The sequence below is a fragment of the Barbus barbus genome (assembly GCF_936440315.1).
Source record: "Barbus barbus genome assembly, chromosome: 42".
Classification (NCBI taxonomy): Eukaryota; Metazoa; Chordata; class Actinopteri; order Cypriniformes; family Cyprinidae; genus Barbus; species Barbus barbus.
In genome coordinates this window covers 22728927-22750345 of record NC_136720.1, presented here as the reverse complement: position 1 = coordinate 22750345, position 21419 = coordinate 22728927, and the positions used below count along the sequence as shown (strand labels likewise).

The 21419-nt window shown below is 37.1% G+C and overlaps 2 protein-coding genes across 2 annotated transcripts in view; both read right to left on the bottom strand.

Annotated features, from left to right (window-relative positions):
- Nucleotides 1-1905: 1905 nt before the first annotated feature.
- LOC306861527 (troponin T, cardiac muscle isoforms-like) lies at nucleotides 1906-9648 on the bottom strand. Its single transcript, XM_079403831.1, has 11 exons — nucleotides 9299-9648; nucleotides 8753-8779; nucleotides 8633-8654; nucleotides 8474-8531; nucleotides 6626-6742; nucleotides 6443-6520; nucleotides 6232-6345; nucleotides 5973-6085; nucleotides 5797-5887; nucleotides 3719-3756; nucleotides 1906-2187 (listed from the first exon to the last, which is right to left on the bottom strand). Exons 4-11 carry the CDS (start codon nucleotides 8525-8527, stop codon nucleotides 2142-2144), a joined length of 651 nt encoding a protein of 216 aa, XP_079259957.1. The 5' UTR covers nucleotides 8528-8531; nucleotides 8633-8654; nucleotides 8753-8779; nucleotides 9299-9648; the 3' UTR covers nucleotides 1906-2141.
- Nucleotides 9649-16180: 6532 nt separating this feature from the next.
- Nucleotides 16181-21419, bottom strand: part of cald1a (caldesmon 1a) — a 67866-nt gene continuing 62627 nt past the window's right edge. The window contains 5 exon segments of the mRNA XM_079403830.1: nucleotides 16181-16771; nucleotides 18692-18728; nucleotides 20938-21006; nucleotides 21178-21235; nucleotides 21237-21253. Of these exon segments, the coding sequence (XP_079259956.1) occupies nucleotides 16758-16771; nucleotides 18692-18728; nucleotides 20938-21006; nucleotides 21178-21235; nucleotides 21237-21253 (195 nt within the window). The 3' untranslated portion in view covers nucleotides 16181-16757.

The following is a 21419-nucleotide window of genomic DNA, read 5'->3' as shown; positions in this document are numbered from 1 at the left end:
GAAAGAGGGGCATCCAGGAACCGATATTTATCGGCGTCCCTCATATCCGCCAGGTTGAGTCAAAGGTGGCGCTCCTGGACCACGAAGGTGGACATCGCCTGACTGACTGAACGTGCGGTTTCCTTTGTCGCCCGGAGGGCGAGGTCGGTTGCCACACGGAGCTCCCGAAGGAGCTCTGGGTCAGGACCACCCTCGTTCATGTCCATGAGCTCCCCCTCCGATGCTGCGATCGACATCTGGTCGTCAGGAGGAGCCCCAAAGGAAACGGCTGGTCGTTCCGGAGAAGGACCAAGACGTTCGCTAAGGGACTCCAATGGCAGCAGCGTTGTGAGGCATGAGGGGCCCGCGGAGGTTGACTCGACGGGGAAGCCCTCACGGTAATCCTCAGATCACCCTGGTCATGCACCGAAGTAGGTCTATACTGCGGGGCAGAATAAACACTAGATCGGGGCATAGGCGAGGGGACTGCACCTCCCTTGAGGTAAGCGAGTCTCGATCTAAGCGCTGAGATAGTCATATTCCCGCAATGGGAACACGAACTATCCACAAAAGCTGCCTCAGCGTGTTGAAGGCCCAAGCACGAGAGGCAACTACTGTGGCCATCTGCTGGCGCCAGGGAACGATGGCATCCAGAAATGCACAAGCGGAATGACATCTTGAAAAAGACGCAGGGTCACGCTTGTGTTGCTCTTTTAGTGAAAACAAAAAACAGAAAAATAACTCTCTCAGTGCTGAGGTACCCAGGGGTAGCCGCGGTGTGAATGAACACACGGGGAACGCCCACCGAGCCGACACACACAGACACAGAACAATAGTGCTGTGAAAACAGCAGTTGTGAGCTGCAATGCTCGCGGCAACCGCTGATCGCGCCGTCACACCAACACAGGAGAGTCCTCTTCTTGTTCTCAAGGCAATCTTGTAGAGTTCGAAAGTGAAAGCAAAAGCTCGGCTCCGAAGCGAAAGACAATGTGTGCGTGCGCCCGCTTCCTGTTTATACCCGCGCGGCGGGGCGGGGGCGCGTGACGCGTTCACGCACGCCAACATTCATTGGCTTGTTCTGTAGATACTCGAAGTTGATAGGGCTCTCTGGAGTGATCCCAATTACGTCGTCACGTCGACGTTACGTCGAACGTGAGCGACTGAAAGTGAACAGGTATAACACTAGACATTCCGTCCCCCCCACTTTTGAAATGATGGTTACGCCCCTGCCCGAGCTACAGAGCCTAGGGTGTTTAGCTGGATTCATTTGGGGTTATTGTTTTGGCCCATATTCTAGCTGAACTTGTTTTGTTTATAGATTTAAGATTCTAATTTTCAGCACAGAAAAACAATCCCAACTCACTTTTAAGAAAGCTGCCCAATAATCTCTGTTTATCGTGAGGTTTTATGGGGGAAGACACTAGCCCTCCGGTGGTCGCATTTGGCATTGACACTCTAATTAACATAAACGTGTTATGCCGTCCTGTGGTGATTTTGGTGAATTGCACCACTTCAAATCATGTCTATTCAACTTAAATGGGTTGCACCTGCCTGTGATTTCTATGAATTACGCTGCTATAGTAACTATAGTATTATAGTATAGTATAGTATAGTATAGTATAGTATAGTATAGTATAGTATAGTGTAGCAGTATTATAGTAAAGTTTATATTGATCAATATGCATTTTTCAAGAAATACAATACATTCAGTGAATGCTTTTTGTTTGTTTTATTCAGGTCCTCTTTCTATACTTATGACTTTCATTGGTTTCATAATATGTTTATTATTAAAATTATATTGGCTCTGCACCCTTTTCCTTTGCAATGCTTATGAATTACATTTGCATATGTGGGAATAGTGATTAAAAAACTGGTTTTGGAAAATAATGGATAAGTATGTGAGAAAGAGTCACCAGGACACTTTGTAGGCAGTTTGACTCTTTTAATGTTGCAGGGATAAAATGAATGATATAGTTTATTGATGACTGCAGAATACTTGTGTGTCTAAGACAAAAAAAGCAGAACTAAAACAGGACATGTCACTTTACTGTCTCTACATGTGCAATCAAACAGAACAATGGTTTTATAATGACTATAAATGCATATGTGAAGAAGGGGACAAAGTCCTCTGGATCTCTGCGGTGCCTCAATTCGATGCACGTTTACCTCAGCCTGCCACCAACCTTGCCCTTGCCACGACCTTTGGCACTGAAAAGAGAAAAATGATCATCAAACCAATTGTTGATCCTTTCATCAGTCCATTGATCTACTAAATTAGAGCATGACATTATGCTATTGAAATTATTTAAATGATTTTGCACATTTTATTTCTAATCAAAATGTATTTAAGTTTTTACTTGCAAATTAGCAAATTACAGACTTGATCTCAGATCACAGACTATTTATCTGAGCATACCCTAATTAATATTCATCAGCAAACCCATGAATATTAATTAAAACAACAGCCATAAATCAAAAATGATTCCTGTCCTTACACATTTTAAAATAAGTGGAAAAAAATAAAAAAGACGTTATCAGAATAGCAGTTAACAAGATTAGAAGAGACACATTTCAAACACATGCAAGAAAAAAGCATCACTCATTCGCATGCAGTCCATGTTTCAGTCTTGTTTTGGCCTAATGACTTTCTTACCCTCTCGTTCAGCCTACAGATTCCATCTCCAGAGGCAAAATATTCATTTTGAACTTACCGTTTTACTGGAGTCTCTCTCATCTATGTCCAATCAATATATTAAAGGAATAGTTCACCCAAAAATTTGATGAAAATTTACTCGCCTTCCAAGATATAGATGAGTTTGTTTCTTCATGAGAACAGATTTGGAGAAATTTAGTCCAAACAGCCAGTGGTCGAATTGTAAAACAATTTCAGGGGGGATGGTGTGGCTAATTTTAATCGAAAAATGAAGAAATTGCTTCTGCTTGTGTGCAGCTTGTTATAGTACCACATTCTGTTTGGCCAATCGGCGTTAATTAGTTCGTAAATGATCGTAAGTAGAGAACATTTCATGTGCATGATAAATTTTACGTAATAAACAAAATTAATAATCCAAAGGGGATGGTGGTTTTACAGAGTGGATTTTTTTTCGACCGGAGAAATGCCATCACCCCTCAATTCGAGCCCTGCAAACAGCTGATAAAACATCATAATAATCCACATGACTCCAGTCCATCAGTTATTATTTTGAGAGGTGAAAAGCAGCGTTTGTAAGAAACACATTCATCTAGATGCACCCATTCACTGCAGAGGATCCATTGGTGAGCAAGTGATGTAATGCAACATTTGTCCAAATCTGTTCTGATGAAGAAACAAACTCATCTACATCTTGGATTTTTGGGTGAACATTTCTAATAATTCACATGTATTTATCTGCATATATGAATGTTTCTGTCAGTTTATGTGGACAAATTCACTTATTGTATGTGTTGGCAATGACAATAAAGTACTGAAGGAGCCACTTGAACTGATCCTATTAGGATAGAGTGTAAAAATCCTAAACGTTTCCCCGTTTGACGCTGGATCACATGCTCCAACCTCGCTCCGGTCAAGATCGTGCAGTTTCATCGGGCCTGGGATCTGAAAGGAGGGTCTGTTGAGCAGATCAAACCAAAACGGCTTGGTCTTGGTCTGCTCAACAGAAACACTTCCTCTGCTTCCTTCCTCTCACCCAGATCTCGTTGAAACCAGGGGAAAGTAACCAGTGTGGCTCAGGGTACTTACCTCTGGTGATCTCTGACTCTAGCCAGTAGCTGAGTGACCTGTAAGGGACACATACGGAAGCCTTGCTAAGCACAAAAGACAATTTCAACATGACCAGCTGATGGGGAAACCTGTGGGTTCACAGATGTCCGCTGTCTGATTACAGCCTCCCTTTGGCTGATCGAGAGCCCAGACCCGACACAAATCTGAACAACGGTTACTGACAGCAGGCTCCACAGCAAGTAAGGTGGCCACCCTCACAGCCGGTTACTTACAACTTTTGTTGTTCATTGATTCGGGTCTGGAGAACATTCATCTGGAAGCAAGTCACAGTTTTAGACAGGCAGGCCATGTATGCCTGTTTTCACTGCGCCCAAGTGGGAACTATTTGACTGTCTTTTTAAAGTCAACGTGAAATATTCGCAAATTATTTTACTTCAGTAATTTTAATATATTGGTGCGTTCAAGTCCTCCCGGGAAGTTTGTATTTATGGAGTTGTAACTACGTCGTCAGGTGTTTTCAAATAAATTTGGATGGAGCAGGCTGATGATGTACCTTTTCTGCATAAAATTCAACAACATTTTTTAACATTACATATATACAATTATTAATAAAGAATGCACATTGGGTGTTTTTTTTCCCTTTATGTTTTTATCATATTTAAGAAGGTGTATTTTATCGTGATTGTATAATACAATGATATTTGGTACATGCAAATTAGTTTTATTGTAACTTATGTGTAATTTAATAAATTATAAAATAATATTTGAATTAATTTGAACAAATTTACCATTAATACAGACACTGCATCCATTGCATCTGACATGTTTTCTCAACTATTAATCTCTGTAAGAGAAAAAAATATTTTCTTAAAGAAAATCCAAAATTTCACTCGTATTTATGATTTTGTGGTGATATTCATGCGTTTAACTCGTAAATACAATCTTTCTGACATGACTTGAAAGCACCATATGACATATTTCAGAGTAAAATAGATATTTAACAAGAAAAAAAAGGTAGGACTTTTACCTTACAAAAAAGTATTTATTGGGATTATGTTAAAAAAAGTGATTTCTATATGACATCTTAGATGTTTTTAGGTGGAAAACCAATTTATTGTGCACAACAACACAAAAAAAGGGTAACACTTTATTTTAAGGTGTCATAATACAGAGTAATTACCTAATTAAGTACTTAGTAGTAGCCGTTGTACTTACCATGTAAGTTATGGACTTACAGTTTGTAATTATGTAGATGTAATAGGCAGCTACTGTTACACATATGTAACAGGCAGAGTCTGTTACACAGCTACTTGTACACTTAAGTAATAAGTCTTGATACACTTTATTTTAAGTAGCGTATGCCTGTGTAATATTATGTAATTGTAATGTAATTAGAAAGGTATTACATGTATTTTAGCTGTGTACCGGTGGGTTAAATCAAACTAAGGTGCAGCTGGATAAGATGTACAGTATAGATACACATGAAGTACACTTAAGTACAATCTTGATACACTTTATTTTAAGTAGCTTATGTCTGTGCACTTTCGTTTATAATTACGTTGTATAAAGTCTGCAACACATATGTAACAATCTTTTGGTTACATAAGTAGCCGTGTAACAGACTCGGTCTGTTACATATGTGTAACAGTAGCTGCCTATTACATCTACATAATTACAAACTTTAAGTACTGGCTGATCCATAACTTAATTATATGGTAAGTACATTTTGTTTTATGTAAGAACACTGGCTACTACTAAGTACTTAACTTGGTAATTACTCTGTATTATGGACACCTTAAAATAAAGTGTTACCAAAAAGGGTATTAGAAAAAGTAAATTAAGTTAATTTCATGTTGACTTAAAGTGATTTACGTCTTGTCAAACTTAAATGTTTTAAACATTTTAGAATCTACTTTGTAGACTCGTGCTTAAAATATGTCGACAGCTGATACCGACATAAACAATTTTTCTTGAAATTAAGGCCATAGAGCAAAAGAAAATAGTTGTTTGTAACAAAAAAAGCAATGTACAAAATTAATATTAACAGTGATTCAAATCTGCAATTTTGCTGGGTTTTTTTGTATGTCATCACTTACATCATATTTCTGTCTCTTCAGTTTCTCACTGAGGTCGAACTTCTCGGCCTCCAGCTGCATCATCCACTGCCAGAGCTCACTGGCCTTCTCTCTGTGAGAACCAATCAGAAGCTTCGTCAGTGGCCATTCTACCAGCTGATCTGACTGTGATGAGATCATGTTCAGCAGTGACTTACTTCAGTTTATCTTCAGACAGGTGATCGACGTTGAGTGGCTTCCTTCTGTCTGCCAGGATCTTCTTCTTCTTCTCTCTCTCCGTCTGTTTCTTGGCCCCCTTGCGGCCCTCGCCCTGCAAGACAAGATTGATGGTGTTTGATTCACTTTTACTTGGTACTGTTGCAGTAGTTTTATAAAAGAAAATGTATTTCCTAATGCATGATGATATAATAATAATAATATACATTTCTAGTTTGCTTGAAATCTCTTAATTCAAACCTTCTGCTGGATTCCTCCGTACTGGTGTGTCTTGTTGGTAAGCACTTTCTTCTTCTTGGCATCTTCATCTTGCTTCTTCCTCTGTTCCTCTTGCTCTCTTCTCTCCTTTTCTTCCTGATGAGGGATGATGGAAAGAGTGTTCACTAAATTTCTATTCAGAGTTATGGAGGTAAACGGCTGCTTCCTATTGGCTGAAGCGTGTGACACTCACGGCCAGACGGGCTTGTCTCTCCTTGTCCTTCTCCGTACGGATTCTCTGCTGCTCCGCTCTCTCGGTGCGCCGCTTCTCCTGCACAGATACAACACTGCCAATTACAAGTCAAGACTCAACGATATTTAGCACTTAAAGCTGTTTAACCCTGTTCTGGATTAGATCAGTTCTTCCTGGACTTACGATTCTGTTGACCAGAGCGATCAGCTCCTCTTCATCGTTCTTCCTCTGGATGAAATGAGCCTCGATCAGAGACTGAAGCTCAGATAAATCCTTCTCCTGACGCTTTCTGTGGATGTCCTGTTACATATACATGTAATGCAATGTTTACACTAACATTCAGCTCTTGAGAACGTATAGCATCCATATTTGATAAATTGTAGAAGACCAGGCATAAATGTGTGGTATTCAACACGGTGCTTGTTTTTACTCTGAAAAGACTGAAATGGTGGAAACGTTGGGCACGTGTAAAGCTCTACAGTTCTTTGTTCAATTTGCGCCATTCAAATGAATCCAACTGAAAAATGTGTTTAAAATTTAAAGGGTTAGTTCACCCAAAAATGAAAATTCTGTCATTAATTACTCACCCTCATGTCGTTTCAAACCCGTGAGACCTCCGTTCATCTTTAGAACACAAATTAAGATATTTTTGATGGAATCTGAGAGCTCTCTGACCCTCCATAGACAGCAAGGGTCCTTACACGATCAAGGTCCAGAAACGTAGCAAAGAGATCGGTAAAATAATCCATGTGACATCAGGGCTTCAAACATAATTTTACGAAGCTAAGAGAATACTTTTTGTATGCAAAGAAAACAAAATTAACGACTTTCTTCAACAGTTCGTCTCCTCTACGTCAGCGTAGCACCAATTTGGATTATATCTACTGGACGGAAACTGCGTACGCTCCTCTGTGTCAGCTGTACCGCGCGGATATGTCTTTTACATATATTTACGCTTTGATTTGAACGACAAAAGCGCATCCGGTATGCGGCTAACACAGAAGAGCGTACGTAGTTTCCATCCAGCGGATATTCTCCAAAATGGCGCTAGGGTGACGCGGAGGAGACGAATTTGAATAAAGTCTTTTTGTTTTTCTTTTGCGCACACAAAGTATTCTTGTAGCTTCGTAAAATTATGGTTGAACCTGGTGAAGGTGATGTCACATGGATTATTTTACCGATCTCCTTTTCTGGACCTTGATCATGTAAGGACCCTTGTTGTCTATGGAGGATCAGAGAGCTCTCAGATTTCATTAAAAAAATCTTAATTTGTGTTCCGAAGATGAACGGGTTTGAAACGACATGAAGGTGAGTAATTAATGACAGAATTTTCAGTTTTGGGTGAACTATCCCTTTAATTTTTATAACTTGTCTCTTAGTTTAATTTTCAATTCTGAGGACTGTATCTTACAATGGGCTCAAACTGACCATCCATGATGAATGTAATAGAAATAGTATACATCTACATTTTTAATATTAGCTACTTGACCAGACTGTCAGAATTTAAAGGGATAGTCCATCCAAAATAGAAAATTCTGACATCATTTACTCACCTTTGAAGAACGTTGGTAACCAAACAGTTGACGATGGCCATTGAGTTCCTTAGTATGGAAAAAAATACTATGGAAGTCAATGGCTACCGTCAACATTTTGGTTACCAACATTCTTCAAAATATCTTCTTTTGTGTTCAGAAGAAGAAAGAAACTCATATAGGTTTGAAACAAGTGGAGGATGAGTAAATGACATAATTAAAATTTTTGGGTGAACTATCCCTTCGAGGTTTTCTTCATATATATATATAAATATATATATATATTAGATTGGATTCAAAATGCAATTCTTACAGAATTAAACACACAATAAAGTCATGTGAAAAATACAGAATAATATAGCATATGCTGTTGAAAATATTTATTATTCATATTGTGCAGGTTTACAACATTCAATGTAGTATAAAGCAAGAAGCTAGTGTACCATTCCAAAACTCTGAAGCGACTATAGGAACTGATGTAATTCAAATCCAAACTCACATCAAAGTCCACCTTATCTCCTTCAGGTATCTTTGGAGCAGTGATATTTTGCATGAATCTGCAAAATAATTGTTTGTCATGAATACTGACGGTTTGCCGTCTTCTCATATGAACATGGATATAAATATGAGAAAAGAAAGATATCAGTGTAGGACATACTTTGGCTTTGGTTTTGTCTCATCTGGGGATTCAAATTGACAAAATACATCATCTTACGTTACGTTACAGACTCCGAGAGAATCAGTCAAACTGTATGTGTGCGATTTAAGGAGCGGTTACCTGTGGCCTCCTCCTCCACTGGAGCTTCTGTTAGATGAAGACAGATGGACAGACACAATTTCACATTAAGACTACTTGTATAAACACATTTTACGTGTTCCAATGAAAAACCAACAATATTTGGAAATACAAAACTATCCAGAACTAGTTAAAAGTTCTGATTTTGAAACAAATGCCCGGCTGAATGTGACGACCCAATGTTCTGACAGCAACAATCATCACACATGCTTTCGAAATTAGCTGATATATTGCATCATGAAATACAAACTTTTGTACACAGTTGCTGTCCTCCAGCCTTCACAATGACACATCATGCAGTTGCAGTGATGGTAAACATTTGATTTAGATCATCACATTTTGAATTCATTAACAAAGAAAATGAGCCGTCCATCATTGGACACAAACTATTTTGGCCTTTCTTACACTAAACAGCCTATTGATCCATATTGCAAAATCAGCTGCCAAGAATGAGAACCTGAATATCTTGCTAAATGATTTGTTCATAATCTATATTCTATGAATGAATATAAACCTGAGGAGCTTTACCTTGTGGTTCAGGTTCTGGCTCCTCTGTTCAGATATGGGATAGTTATAAGTGGTTAAAAAGAACGGAGATTTACAGACAATTGTACATATAAATGATTAGAACTGAAATAATTACCTTCTACTTCCACAGGCTCTATTATAAGAACAGCACAATAGTTAGTTTATAAAGACTGTAGCTTGAGAAATTCTAAACATACCATAACATAAGTCCTGGCAATCAGGAACAGATATTCTTTTATGTATTTTTTTTTTTGGATAAAATACACGGAATTTGGAGAAATTAAAATTCAGTTTATGACATAGCAACTGAATTGAAGTTAAAAATTTGTAACTGAATGCCACGTTTGTTCATAATGAACTTGAGTTGCCTGAATGCAGGTCAAATGATACGAACTAAAATTGAGAAATTTGCTATCATGCAAATAAAAATGTGTTGATGCAATGTTTTAAAGATATTGTACCTATGATATATATATATATTTTTAAATCATAAAACATTTAACTGAATTACAAATCAATGAGGGAATGATTACCTTCCTCCTCAGGGGCTGGTTCTAATATAACATATATAGAAAATATAACATGAAATATTAAACACCTTGCACTGGTGATGGTGACAACTTACATGTACAGAAAATCACCACAAAATAAAGGTCAGACTGATGATTTACCTTCCTCTGATGGAGGTGGCACTATTGAAGAGAAACGATTAATATGGATACAGTAAATGAGTGTAATGCAATGTGTTTTTAATATGGTGCAAGTTTATAATGAACTTTTTTAATTATTAAAAAAGGTGAATTTACTCAAAATACTGCTGAAGTTGCAAAATATGGAAGCTTGTTTCTGCCACAGGGTTAAAAAAAAGTAATTGTGAGTTTTTATCTCGAAATTCCTCACAATGATGAGTTCATATCTTGTAATTCAGATTTTTTTTTCTCGTTATTAAAAAACTGAAACGTGAATCATAATTTGTAAACTATTCTGGGTTTATATGTCTTGCAATTTTGACTTCTTAAAGCTGCAGTCCGTAAGTTTTGCCTCTTTGTCGCCATCTCTGTTTGAAAACCTGGAATTGCAGCTGCTTGTGGAATTATCTTGCTTGTGTGGAGTTGTGAGTTGACATGGCTTCAGCAGATGAATCTAATGTTTTGAGGTGAATGTGTAGTTGTCAGTCACTGCACCGGTGTGGATTTTTACAGTACTTCGCAATCACAGATTCTAGCCTATGTCTTGGAAATATGACCCAAATAAGAATTTTCACCGTATATTGCCATCTGAACAAGTAACAAGTCTGCCACGTTTGTTCTGACCAACTGAGGAAAAAAGCATTACAATAAATCACGCTACCAATGGTGATTAAATCTAAAGATCGGTTAGCTCATATCACATCAAACTGTGCAAAGTATTATTATTGTTATACTTTATTCTCAAATTGTTAACAACATCAGCATTGCGTGACTATGAGTATAGTGTGTATTAGCGTGTAGATGTCAATTTCTGTACTGTAAATCTAATTATTATGCCATTCGAATTTCATATTATTAAATTATTTTAACCCAAAAAGCAAACTATGCTCCCATCAAACTGGTTTTCTTTAAAAAAACAAATCTTGTGTAATCCCAGGCTATCTGTAATCAGAAGCATTTAAAACTGGAATATAATTTAATTTCATTCACATGTGTTTCATAAACACACAATCCTTTCTGGATTACAATCCGCCATCAAAATTATACATTTAATTATTCTAGCTGCTGTGAGAAAAGGCTATAAACGATCTGACACCTGCAGGATCCTCAGTCACGTGCAATAGCCTACTAACCAGGACAACTTTATGTTTACAGACGTGACGTAATGACGCAGTCCCATGCTCGAATTTCCCGTTAAAACCTACCCGTACTACTCAAATTAGAAAACATTATTATAAACTAACCGTTGTGAATCAGGCTAAAGTAAGGCGATAGTTTTGAACACTGGCTGGTTATGTACTTGCTCAAATATTGATTTCTGATTATTTTTAACCAAAAAAAGTTACGGACTGCAGCTTTAAGAAATAAAGTAGAAACAAAGTCCGAATTGTGAGAAAATTTCACAATTACCTTTTTTTTTTTTTTTTTTATTCTGTGGTGGAAATGGCCTTTCATAATATGGTGTAATATTATATCACTAATACAATTAAAAAGTGAGTGAACAATGAAATAATGGGTGCATAAATACTGAATACAATTATTGCAAGTCATGTAGTGAAAAATTTACCTTCCACTTCAGGAGGAGGAATGATATAATAAATGAAAGAAAGAAGGAAGAAATAAATAATTGCATAAACGAGGATAAGTAAGTGAATGAATTAACTGTGAAAATAAACTGAAATATCTGCATGCATAGACTCTAGTCTATAAAAGAAGAAGAAACTGATCTTTTAAATGGGTTTAGTTCACATGTAGTATCAATATGATCTAAATCTAATTTAATAATTTTTTTTTTTTTTACAGTTAATCACACAACACACGGCAAACACTGTTTTACCTTCCTCTTCGGTTTCCTCCACTACAGTGTGAACATAATAACCATTAGTAGCAAATACATTCAGAAGCATAAGAGGAATATTTGCATGATCAAGATGCTGAATCAAGTCAACAGATCATCTTTAACCTTTGTCAGAACATTGAGATCCAACCAACAGCTTGTAAATGACATTAAGAAAGTTCATATTCAGAATCTAATGCAATTTGCGTGTGATCACAAGGACCAAATGACGCGTTAAATGAATTGAATGTCATTTTTACATAATTATATTTACTACACCAGACAAGCAACAAAATATTAGATTTACTGTCATGGACTGAATAAAGGGACTGAGACGAGAGGAAACAGACATGGGCAGGACATACTTGATATTAATATGTCCCTCTGCACATATTGATATTAGTACTTGAGTAACTCAACTCCACTGGACATGATGCCGAGGACAAAAGCTATTCTGAAGTTAAACGATCACAGTCTAAAATAGCACAACAAGCATGCAGAACTTCCTCTGGACCAGCCTCCATTTCCATGAGGACATAAGTGATTAGCACATGAATATGGATAATGTGATGCTTTAAGCAGATACTCAACTCATACTGGCTTACCTTCCCTATTACATGGTGAAAAGAGGAAAAGAAAGGCATAAACAGTTGACATTGAGTTAGATATTCAATTTAAGTGTTGGTACATAAAACAGTTACACTCTCAGAAACAAATCTGTCACCCTATAGGGAATGTTCTTACAACATTTTTTAAGTTGTAGAAATGTTAAGACAAAACGTTCTTAAATTAATGCACCTGGGACACTCTTGTAACATTACTGATATACTGTATGTTCTTATAACAATAAGAGAAAACGTTCCAAGGTCCACGTTCTCGGAACGTCCTAATGACGTTATTTGTACTTGAACAATCTCGGTGTTGAGAGAGAAAACGTTCTTAGAATATTAAAAATAAACATTCAAATACTGCTTTATTTTGTTGAAAATACAATTAGTAGAACACTGTTAGAAAGTTTTAGGAACCTTTAAAGAGTGTTCTAATCATCACAACAAGAAAACTGGACATTTGAACCATTTTCAGAACTGTTCGGCCTGACAGTGGGGCAGCGGCTATAGATTCCAATAAAGAACCTTTATTTTTAAGTTTAAATAGTCTATACATTGCAGTATTCAGTATTCCATTTGGAATACAAATAAATTTTAAATAGTAATGAGTTCATACGTACTGAACTTCCTCCTCCAAGACTTCTTCTGTGTCAGCCATAGTTGATTTCTGATAAAGTATATGTGTTTAAGTTATAAATGAGTTCTAATGTTCACATCTAATGAGTTCATTCAATTTCAGTTTATTTCAGCATGTATTAACAGCAGAACAAATCCGCTTTAAACTTTAAACTGATCCCAGAGAACAATAATCTTTATGTTCAGCATTGTTGGACCATAACAAGGATTCATAGTAACAGCCGTGTTTAACAAGCTTTGAAAAAGCAGCATCACTGTCCTGAAGACTATAAATCACACTATAAAACATGTGATGAATGAGTGCAGGAGGCTATTTTTGCTTGTAATAAACTATGGTGTGGAACAGGTGTCTCATCCAGGCCTGCCATTCATTCTCTGTGTAAATCAAGAGTGTGTGTGTCCTTGGCATCTATTTTTGAAGCACATTGTTTGTGCAGGGCATTGTTCCACAGCTTCTAATGGCGTTAAAGACCCAGTTAGTTTTAATGCAACTCAATACGATGATATAATCATCCCAAAAAGTACACAGAAAGAGAGAGAGAAAAATCACTCAAAAATTGCTTGTAAATTTCACTAATAATTACAAATGTCCAGTTACAAATTAAAAAAATAATTACAAATGTCCAAATGTTACGCATTAAATTAAACATGAAATTTTGAAGCAGAAAGACTGAAACAGTATTTCTTGCAAAATATACTGCAGTATTTTTTTTTTTTACATTGTATAGACCTAACTCACAATTAAAAATATGTGAATGTCATTGTATTAGGCTTATATCAAGTACTTTTGACTATTTTGAAATGTAACAAAAAAGTTTTTGATGTTTAGTTTTTAACAAAATGTATTTCTATAACAAATGTTCACAATTGAGACAAAAAGTGGAACATGAACTGTAAAATTATGTTTTTTTCAAAGATATAAATAAAAACGATTACTGTAGTTAATTTGACAAGAAACTACTATTTAAGCTTTTCTACTTCAAAAATGTAATGTTTAATTCAATGTGTTACTTTATTTCTTTGTAACCATGAAATTGACTAACAATTGTTTCCACACCATTTTGTTCTTAGTGTGTTGACAGGTAACATATTGAATGACACTGGTGTAAATTTAAGGAAAACGGACCTTAAAACAAATAAAACACTAGCTGATTGGCAATGATTGCAAAAAACAAAGCCTAAAAATTTTCTTCTGCAACATTTAACACCACTTTGGTTTGATATTTGCTTTAATGAAATCATACACTGAAAAAAAAATGATTTTTTGAAGTTGTAAATAAAGATTCAGTCTATTCAGTCTTATTTACTTAAACATTTCACATTTGTATCAGTGTTACTTGTCATTTCTTTGTAATTATTTGTGAAATGTACGATCAATTTCTGAGTGAAAATTGTTTAAGTAAATCCTACATTTTATTTTTCATTGTATTGAAGTATCAAAATTCAGACTAGTTGCTGAAAGTCCAAAGGTCAGGAGGTCATCTAAATGAAACGTTTTTATCATCTTATTTTCACTCAATATTTGCAGCGCTATAGCTGTTGGGGTCTTCAGCCTATCTTGTCCGATGGCAATCAAACTAATGGCTCTTCGCAAAGAGATCATCTTGGATAAAGGTTGATTTTGAATCGAGTCCTTGTGATAATGAGAGCAGGCAGCAGCAGCCAGAGTTCTGAGCGCAGCGTCTCTGACCAAATCCATCAAGTCTTTGCAGCAGATTAACGTCTCACTTTGGAGTTATGTGAATTTTACATTAATAATCGAAGGCCAGTTGTACTCCATTCGAAAGGCTGGAAAATCACAGGCGGACGGTGGCAGGAATGTTGCCATTGATAGTCTGTATTAAGCTGCATTAAGGCAAAAACCCAAAGCATGCAAACCACCAGTCCCTCTGGCGAACAAGATGAGCATTGCATTGATGATTGCACAGACTACGCCATGCAAAGAATGCAAATGAAGGATCCTCAGGCCTGATTCACACATTATGGGAAACTTCCCACAATCAATTTAATCCGGTAGGCATGCAATTCTTGATTTTAGTTTTAGACAGTAGAAACTGTCAGCTGGATCCAATAACTAAATCTGAAGCCTCTTACCTGAGATATCACCAGGAAGAATGAGAGATGGGGTCTTATCTCGAGGGTCCGGGCAGCAGACAGTTTCAAACTAACCTAAAACACACCTAATACAGACCTGCCAGATCATGTGGCCTCACTGCTTTGCTCTGATTGGCTGCCAGAGCTGAGCCTATTGTTAGAGGGAGCGAAGCATGCCAGTTATGTGATATATGACTGCTGGTGTATTGAGAAGCACACAATCACAGCTGTTTTTCATTGGTCTCTTTATTGTGGTCACTGAGACAATGATACAAGTTGAAACATTTGCTCTGTATGGAACTATTGGCTACAAACAGTCTTATTTGTAACAAGGTAATTGCAATTAAAGGTGGTGCGACTTGCATAGTGTTACTCTGAAACAAATAGTAAAAAACTTGATTGTCAAAAAATACAAGCAGAATACAGGAACTTTGAACATTTAGAGATATTAGCGATAAGCTACGGCGGCAGAACTGGATATTCTTTGTCTGACAAAAGATGTCAGAAATGATACGCATTTAAATGACGGCATTACTAATGTTCTTCCAACTAACACTGTATTGAAAGCCGACGACATCCGCGTTGCAATTTATTGATTGCAACAGAAAGTAGAAAATGAAACACTTGAACAATAAACATGAATTGACTGTCCTTCTCGTTGGATTAACCAAGGCCTTGCATTATATGCAAAAACTGTGAAATGTACTCATCAAATATGTGATTTAAGCCAAAAAGTGCATGTTCCCTTTCTTTCGAGTTGAACAGTTTTTTTTACCCAATACCGATTATTCCACATGATTAACACTTAAAAAAGATGGTCACAAACAACTTCAGACCAGTGTTTCCAAGAGTAAAAAAGCCAAAGATAATGTAATAATGTTAACGGTATGACTATAATGGACTTTTTCTGAATTAAAACTTGCTTTGATATAAAATAATATTGAGAGCAAAAGCAAAGACCATTTTTTTTTTCAAGCAGTACAATATATAGTTAATTACAAAAACTTAAACTATGTGCTAACATATATTATAAGACAATTTTTATAAAAAAAAAAAAAAAAAAAAAAGTGTCGTTACGACAAAAAGTACAAAATACAGCTACACTACGGGTGCTCATATTTGGTCTGGAACTGGCGAACAGGCATGAAATGCAAGGTGAAGCTTTGCTTTAGTTATAAATTAACAGGTGAGAAGGGTAACTAACATGTTTAAAATGAATGTGATTTGACAAAAGAATGCAACTCCTCGTCCTCCTTTTCAAGGAATCTCGTAATGTTTTGAGTTGGCTGCTGTTATATAATCTAAACAAATTACTTTGTCACTTGTTTTCACAGCCTTGATTTCAGTTTAACAGAAGTTACATGCAAAGGCATTGCGTTTATGTTATGATGGTGCAAGACGGTGACCTGTGAATACAGTGATAATATATATATTTTTAATTTTTCTATCTTTTATACTGTGTCTACTCACATTGATTTTCCTGGCAGTATAAAATGCTTGTATTTTTTTTTTTTGGTATTAATAAAAGTAAAAAAAAAAAAAAAAGGAATGTTGTGCATTCTCTTGGTCCCTGCCTCTCTGGCGTCTTTGAAAGATTAATGGCCCATTCCTGTTAAAAGACAAAAGAGAAATTAAAATGGAATGCAAACTGAATATGCAATATGCAGGACTATGCATGAATTAATACATTAGAATAGAGATTTGAAATAAAAAACTTTGAATTCACAAAATCGTTTTCAACATTTTATTCATCAAAGAATACTGAAAAAATAAGTAGCATGGTCTTCACAAAATATTAAGCAGCACAACACAATAATGTAAGTTTCTTGAGCAGGAAATCAGCATATTAGAATTATTTCTGAAGGATTGGAGTAGTGATGCTGAAAATTCTGATTTGATCACAGGAATAAATGACATTTTAATATATAGTAAAATAGAAAAAAAATCTAAATTGCATTTAAAATTTATTTTTTTAGTTTTTACTGCATTTTTAGATTAAACAAATGCAGCCTTGTTCAAAACCAGTAAAATAAGTAGGTCAAATTCTACCCAAATTTACTAAATATTAAAGTACATACAAAACTAGTTTAAACATGATTGTCTTATTTTCTCCCTTTAAAAGGGTTAAATCACATGTGTTTGTTACATTCCTCATTAAGGCAAGAATCTGAGACAATTACAAATCTTTGTGCACTTAACTATATGTATTTGTGATCTACACCCTTTTATTTTTCATGCTCCAGAGCTAAAAAAAGCTCAAAGAATCTCTTAAATGTGCGGTGTCGGACCATTTTTAAGTGGTTGGAAGGATTTAAGTTTTCATGACATCTCCATACGGCATGTGGGCGCGCTAATCTTCTACCGCCCCATGCAGTAATGTGACAAACATGCAGCTTTAGCCCTGCTGGCACTGACAGACGCCCAGAAACCACGGCTTGATACTGAGACGAGCAGAGCGGGGAGGGGGACGGCCACGTCAGGCCAGGCCAAAGCAACAACCTGTCGCACATTACCCAAAAACCGCTTGGCACACCCGAAGGCCACCGCGTCCTCATCTAGAGGAACAAATGGCCGCTATTCAAAATAGAAAACAATGCCAAAGAGGCATTTTAAAACACTGCAGCCAGTGAACGACGTGCCTACAGCGATGATTTATCACTGGCAGGGACTCCTGGCAGAGTGGATTGTGGGTGTTGAGCAATATGGCGGAAACTATCCTTCACAGCGGGACTTAATTTTGACCTCAGGGACACAGATAGATGTATAGGCTATAATGCAAACACACATGCACAATAAAACTTACAAAGTGTCCTAACCAAGCAAGCTTTGGACTTTTTTTCGCCGTCTAAAACCTAAAAGCTCTTTCAGATAAATCAGAATCTTTATCCAAACAATCCACTAGGACATTTTGATAATCGCTTGGCTTCAATTGAAAAAAATAAAAGGTTTTCATCATTCTTATTTTCCAATGTGTATTAATAAATAGTTTTAAATCGAGATGCATTTACTTGAGAAGCTAGTTTTTCATAACCAGTGGACAGGTGTTTGTTCTTGTTTTAAGGAATAACTCAGTGTCGTTCAATTTCTCAGAAAACAGGACTTCATCTGTTCAATTTGCATCTAAATGTATCTTGATTGAACAATATTTAGACATTTGTACTGGAAAACAAAACAAAAATACAGAGGAAGATATAATTTTCTGCTGTGCATGCAACATTTAATGCCATGACTTTATGAATTGAGGACTTTCTCTCTGATTTAAGACCTTTTTAGGCCTTAATTTGTAGAAGGATGAATTAAAATGGATTTAGAACTCTTTAAGTCCAGCAGAAATCACAAATCACTTGATAGCCCCGTCCACTTTGAAATCTTATTGGTCCAAATCCTTACTTGTCATAAAAGTATATGAAGCATCAAATACATTCTAACTGCCCGTGACTGTATTGCATCATGCAACAGTTTTAATTTGACATAACTTTTCGAATGAAATTGGTTTTACACAAATACATTTTATCTTGTTGTCACTTACCATTGGTGACGGATTTGGTCTCTCCTCTGTTTGTGACCTGGGTGAGGTTTAAATCAAAAAGAGAGATGGAAAACGGGAGAAAGAGAAACAAAAACAGAGAGCGAAAGAATAAGATTAACATAAATACAATATAATGTGCTAATCAGTGTGGCTGAGCCCTGCCCAGCCCATGCGTCTGCTATTCCACTTACGCCTTCACATTTTATTTTACATTTTACTTATTTTGTGCCTGTGTGCTCCAAAAAGTCATCAGTGAAAGCGCTTGTGGCCGACATGCTGCGTGTACAATGACAGGAACATGCTTAGCATGGTTTCATACAGCGCTCTTTTTCCAGATTCACATACAAGTGAAACCCTCATTCCTTCCACTCCTGACCAAACAGCACTGCTGGTTTTGCTAACATCAGTGCGGTTATGACCACAGATTTCTCTTCATTAGGCTCTTTACGTCACCATTTACCAGTCCTTTAAGCGCTGGGGGCCAAAACTGCAGTCTGTGGCTAACCGCGGCCTTGGCCTGATCTTGACGCCTCGCTGACAGTCCAGCAGTGAATTCTATTGTGCCTGATCCAAAGATAGAGCCGCCCGCTCCGAATGACTACCATTATTTTCTGTTTGATCTGTGGATATAAAAATATGAAGGCCAGGGCTCGTGGGAATTCCTTTTCCGGTTCAGACGATGGGATCGACTCGAATTGGTTTGTGTTCATAGCCCGTGAGCGTCTGTGTGTGTGTGCATAACCGCCATGTTTGGTCAACTGGATCCCATGCTGGTGTTAAAATAGATCTTCTCACAATAGGCAGTCCTTTGTTAAGGGGTTATGGGTATTAAACCCATGTGTGACGGGAAAAAGAGAGAATGGAAGAGAGAAGGTGAAACTGATCCTTCGCTAAGCTCTGCCCTGCTGATCATTCCGACAAGCTTTTGCACATTTTTAATGATGGAATCCATTTTTAACTATGGAAGTCCGGTATGTCTGGATAGTCTTAAATGGAATTTTACATTTTTATTACATTTAAATTATATAATTATAATAATATTTATTACATTATAAATTATAATAATATTTATTAATTATTATTTTAATTTAATAAAAATACACGTGACGCGGAGTGACCGACTGAAAGGGAACGTCTCGGTTACGCATGTAACCCTCGTTCCCTGAAGGAGGGAACGGAGACTTCACGTCCCGTCACCACAGTCGCTGTACCACCACTGAGCTGCCGGGTCACTGGCTCGGCTCCTCAGCGAAAGCATGAATTAATGCGGTGCAACTGCTGATTTTTATACTCACGCTGTGATCAGCGGCAGCTGGATGCAATGATCGCATTCCAATGTCCATTGGCTTGTTTAGTTACACTCAAAGTGGATTGGTCTCTCTGGCGAGATCTCAATTTCGACGGTCATCCGACGTGACGTCTCCATTCTGTCCTTCAGGGAACGAGGGTTACATGTGTAACTGAGACGTTTCTGATCACATTACTGAATAATTGAATAATTTCTTTAAGGTTTTCACTTGCAAAACTGCATATACAAGATGTTTCACAATGTCACACTTTTCCACTTCATGAGGACATTGTACTGAAAAATTCACTGTTGTACATTTTGTAATGTACATTACAAAAATGTTGTACAAAAATGTACATTGTACTGTTTCCTGAAAATCTCCTATTAGATACATTATACTGCTTGTCTGAGCGAGCAATGGAAGCTAAGGTGGGCGGAGCTTAATGAAAAGTCAATAAGAGTTACTCCTGGTGATTTTAAAGCACTTTCTTCCTGCAAACCAATTGCCTGCTCTCGTGGTAGTGAGCGAAAGTGTGAGAGAAGCTCTGTGGAAAAAAAAGGCAGTTCCTAAGCCATCCGTGATAAATGCATGAATTGTGGCTCATCAAACACTGTGCATTCCTGTGCAATAGAGTAACATTTACCTCCTCAAGGTGGTCAGATCTGTAGACAATTAGCAAGGGGACGGCTTAAAACACAAAACACACAGGCAATGTTATGGCAATATTATTCTCCGCGATTATACTGCAGATATCATGCTAGAGTGGGTGTTATGACTGTAACTCCAAAGGCCTAATGGCATGCCTGAAGGGCTGTAAAAAAAACAGCCTGTTGTTTGGACAAATAAGTGCTTTATTAATTCATTCTCCAGGGGCATATGAAAAATGTTATGTGTATAAATAACTAAGAGAGAGAGAGAGCGAGTCGGGTTGAGTGGGAAAAAATTATGTTTGGTTACCTTGGTAGCAGAGGACCCTTTGTTTTCCCATAGATTGCGTTTGCTGGTCACGTCGCCCGGTTTCAGGTCCTGCAGGAGGGGAAGGGGTGTAATATCAGTTGTGAGATGGCCCTGAACTACTCAACTCATGTAAACACACACACACACATGCACGCACGTCAATCTGAGAGAAATGACAAAAGGGATGCCAGTGTCCTTATGGCAGTGGAGCATGCTTGGAGGGGAGGGATGTATGCATACCTGATCTTCAGCAGAGAGAGAGAGAGCAGAAGAGAGAGCAGAGTAAAGAAGCCCAGGGGAAGAAACTAAGGGAAATCTAACCGTGGAAGAGAAAGAGAGAATGACAGAAAAAACGTGAAGGTACAGGTGAAACCCACTGTTTCATATGACACAAGACAATACAACTTGACTATGACATGTATATGACAGTTAAAATATAGTAATTATAAAGCATTGTGTTTTATTTTTAACTATTTGGAGCG

What these genes read in the sequence shown, in the direction of transcription:
- LOC306861527 (XM_079403831.1), bottom strand. Translation starts at nt 8,527, where the DNA reads ATGCAAAATATCACTGCTCCAAAGATACCTGAAGGAGATAAGGTGGAC. An exon ending in TCGCTCTGGTCAACAGAATC is followed by an intron (nt 6,521 to 6,625) that starts GTAAGTCCAGGA and finishes GTATCTGTGCAG; the next exon opens with GAGAAGCGGCGCACCGAGAG. An exon ending in AGAGACAAGCCCGTCTGGCC is followed by an intron (nt 6,346 to 6,442) that starts GTGAGTGTCACA and finishes ATCCCTCATCAG; the next exon opens with GAAGAAAAGGAGAGAAGAGA.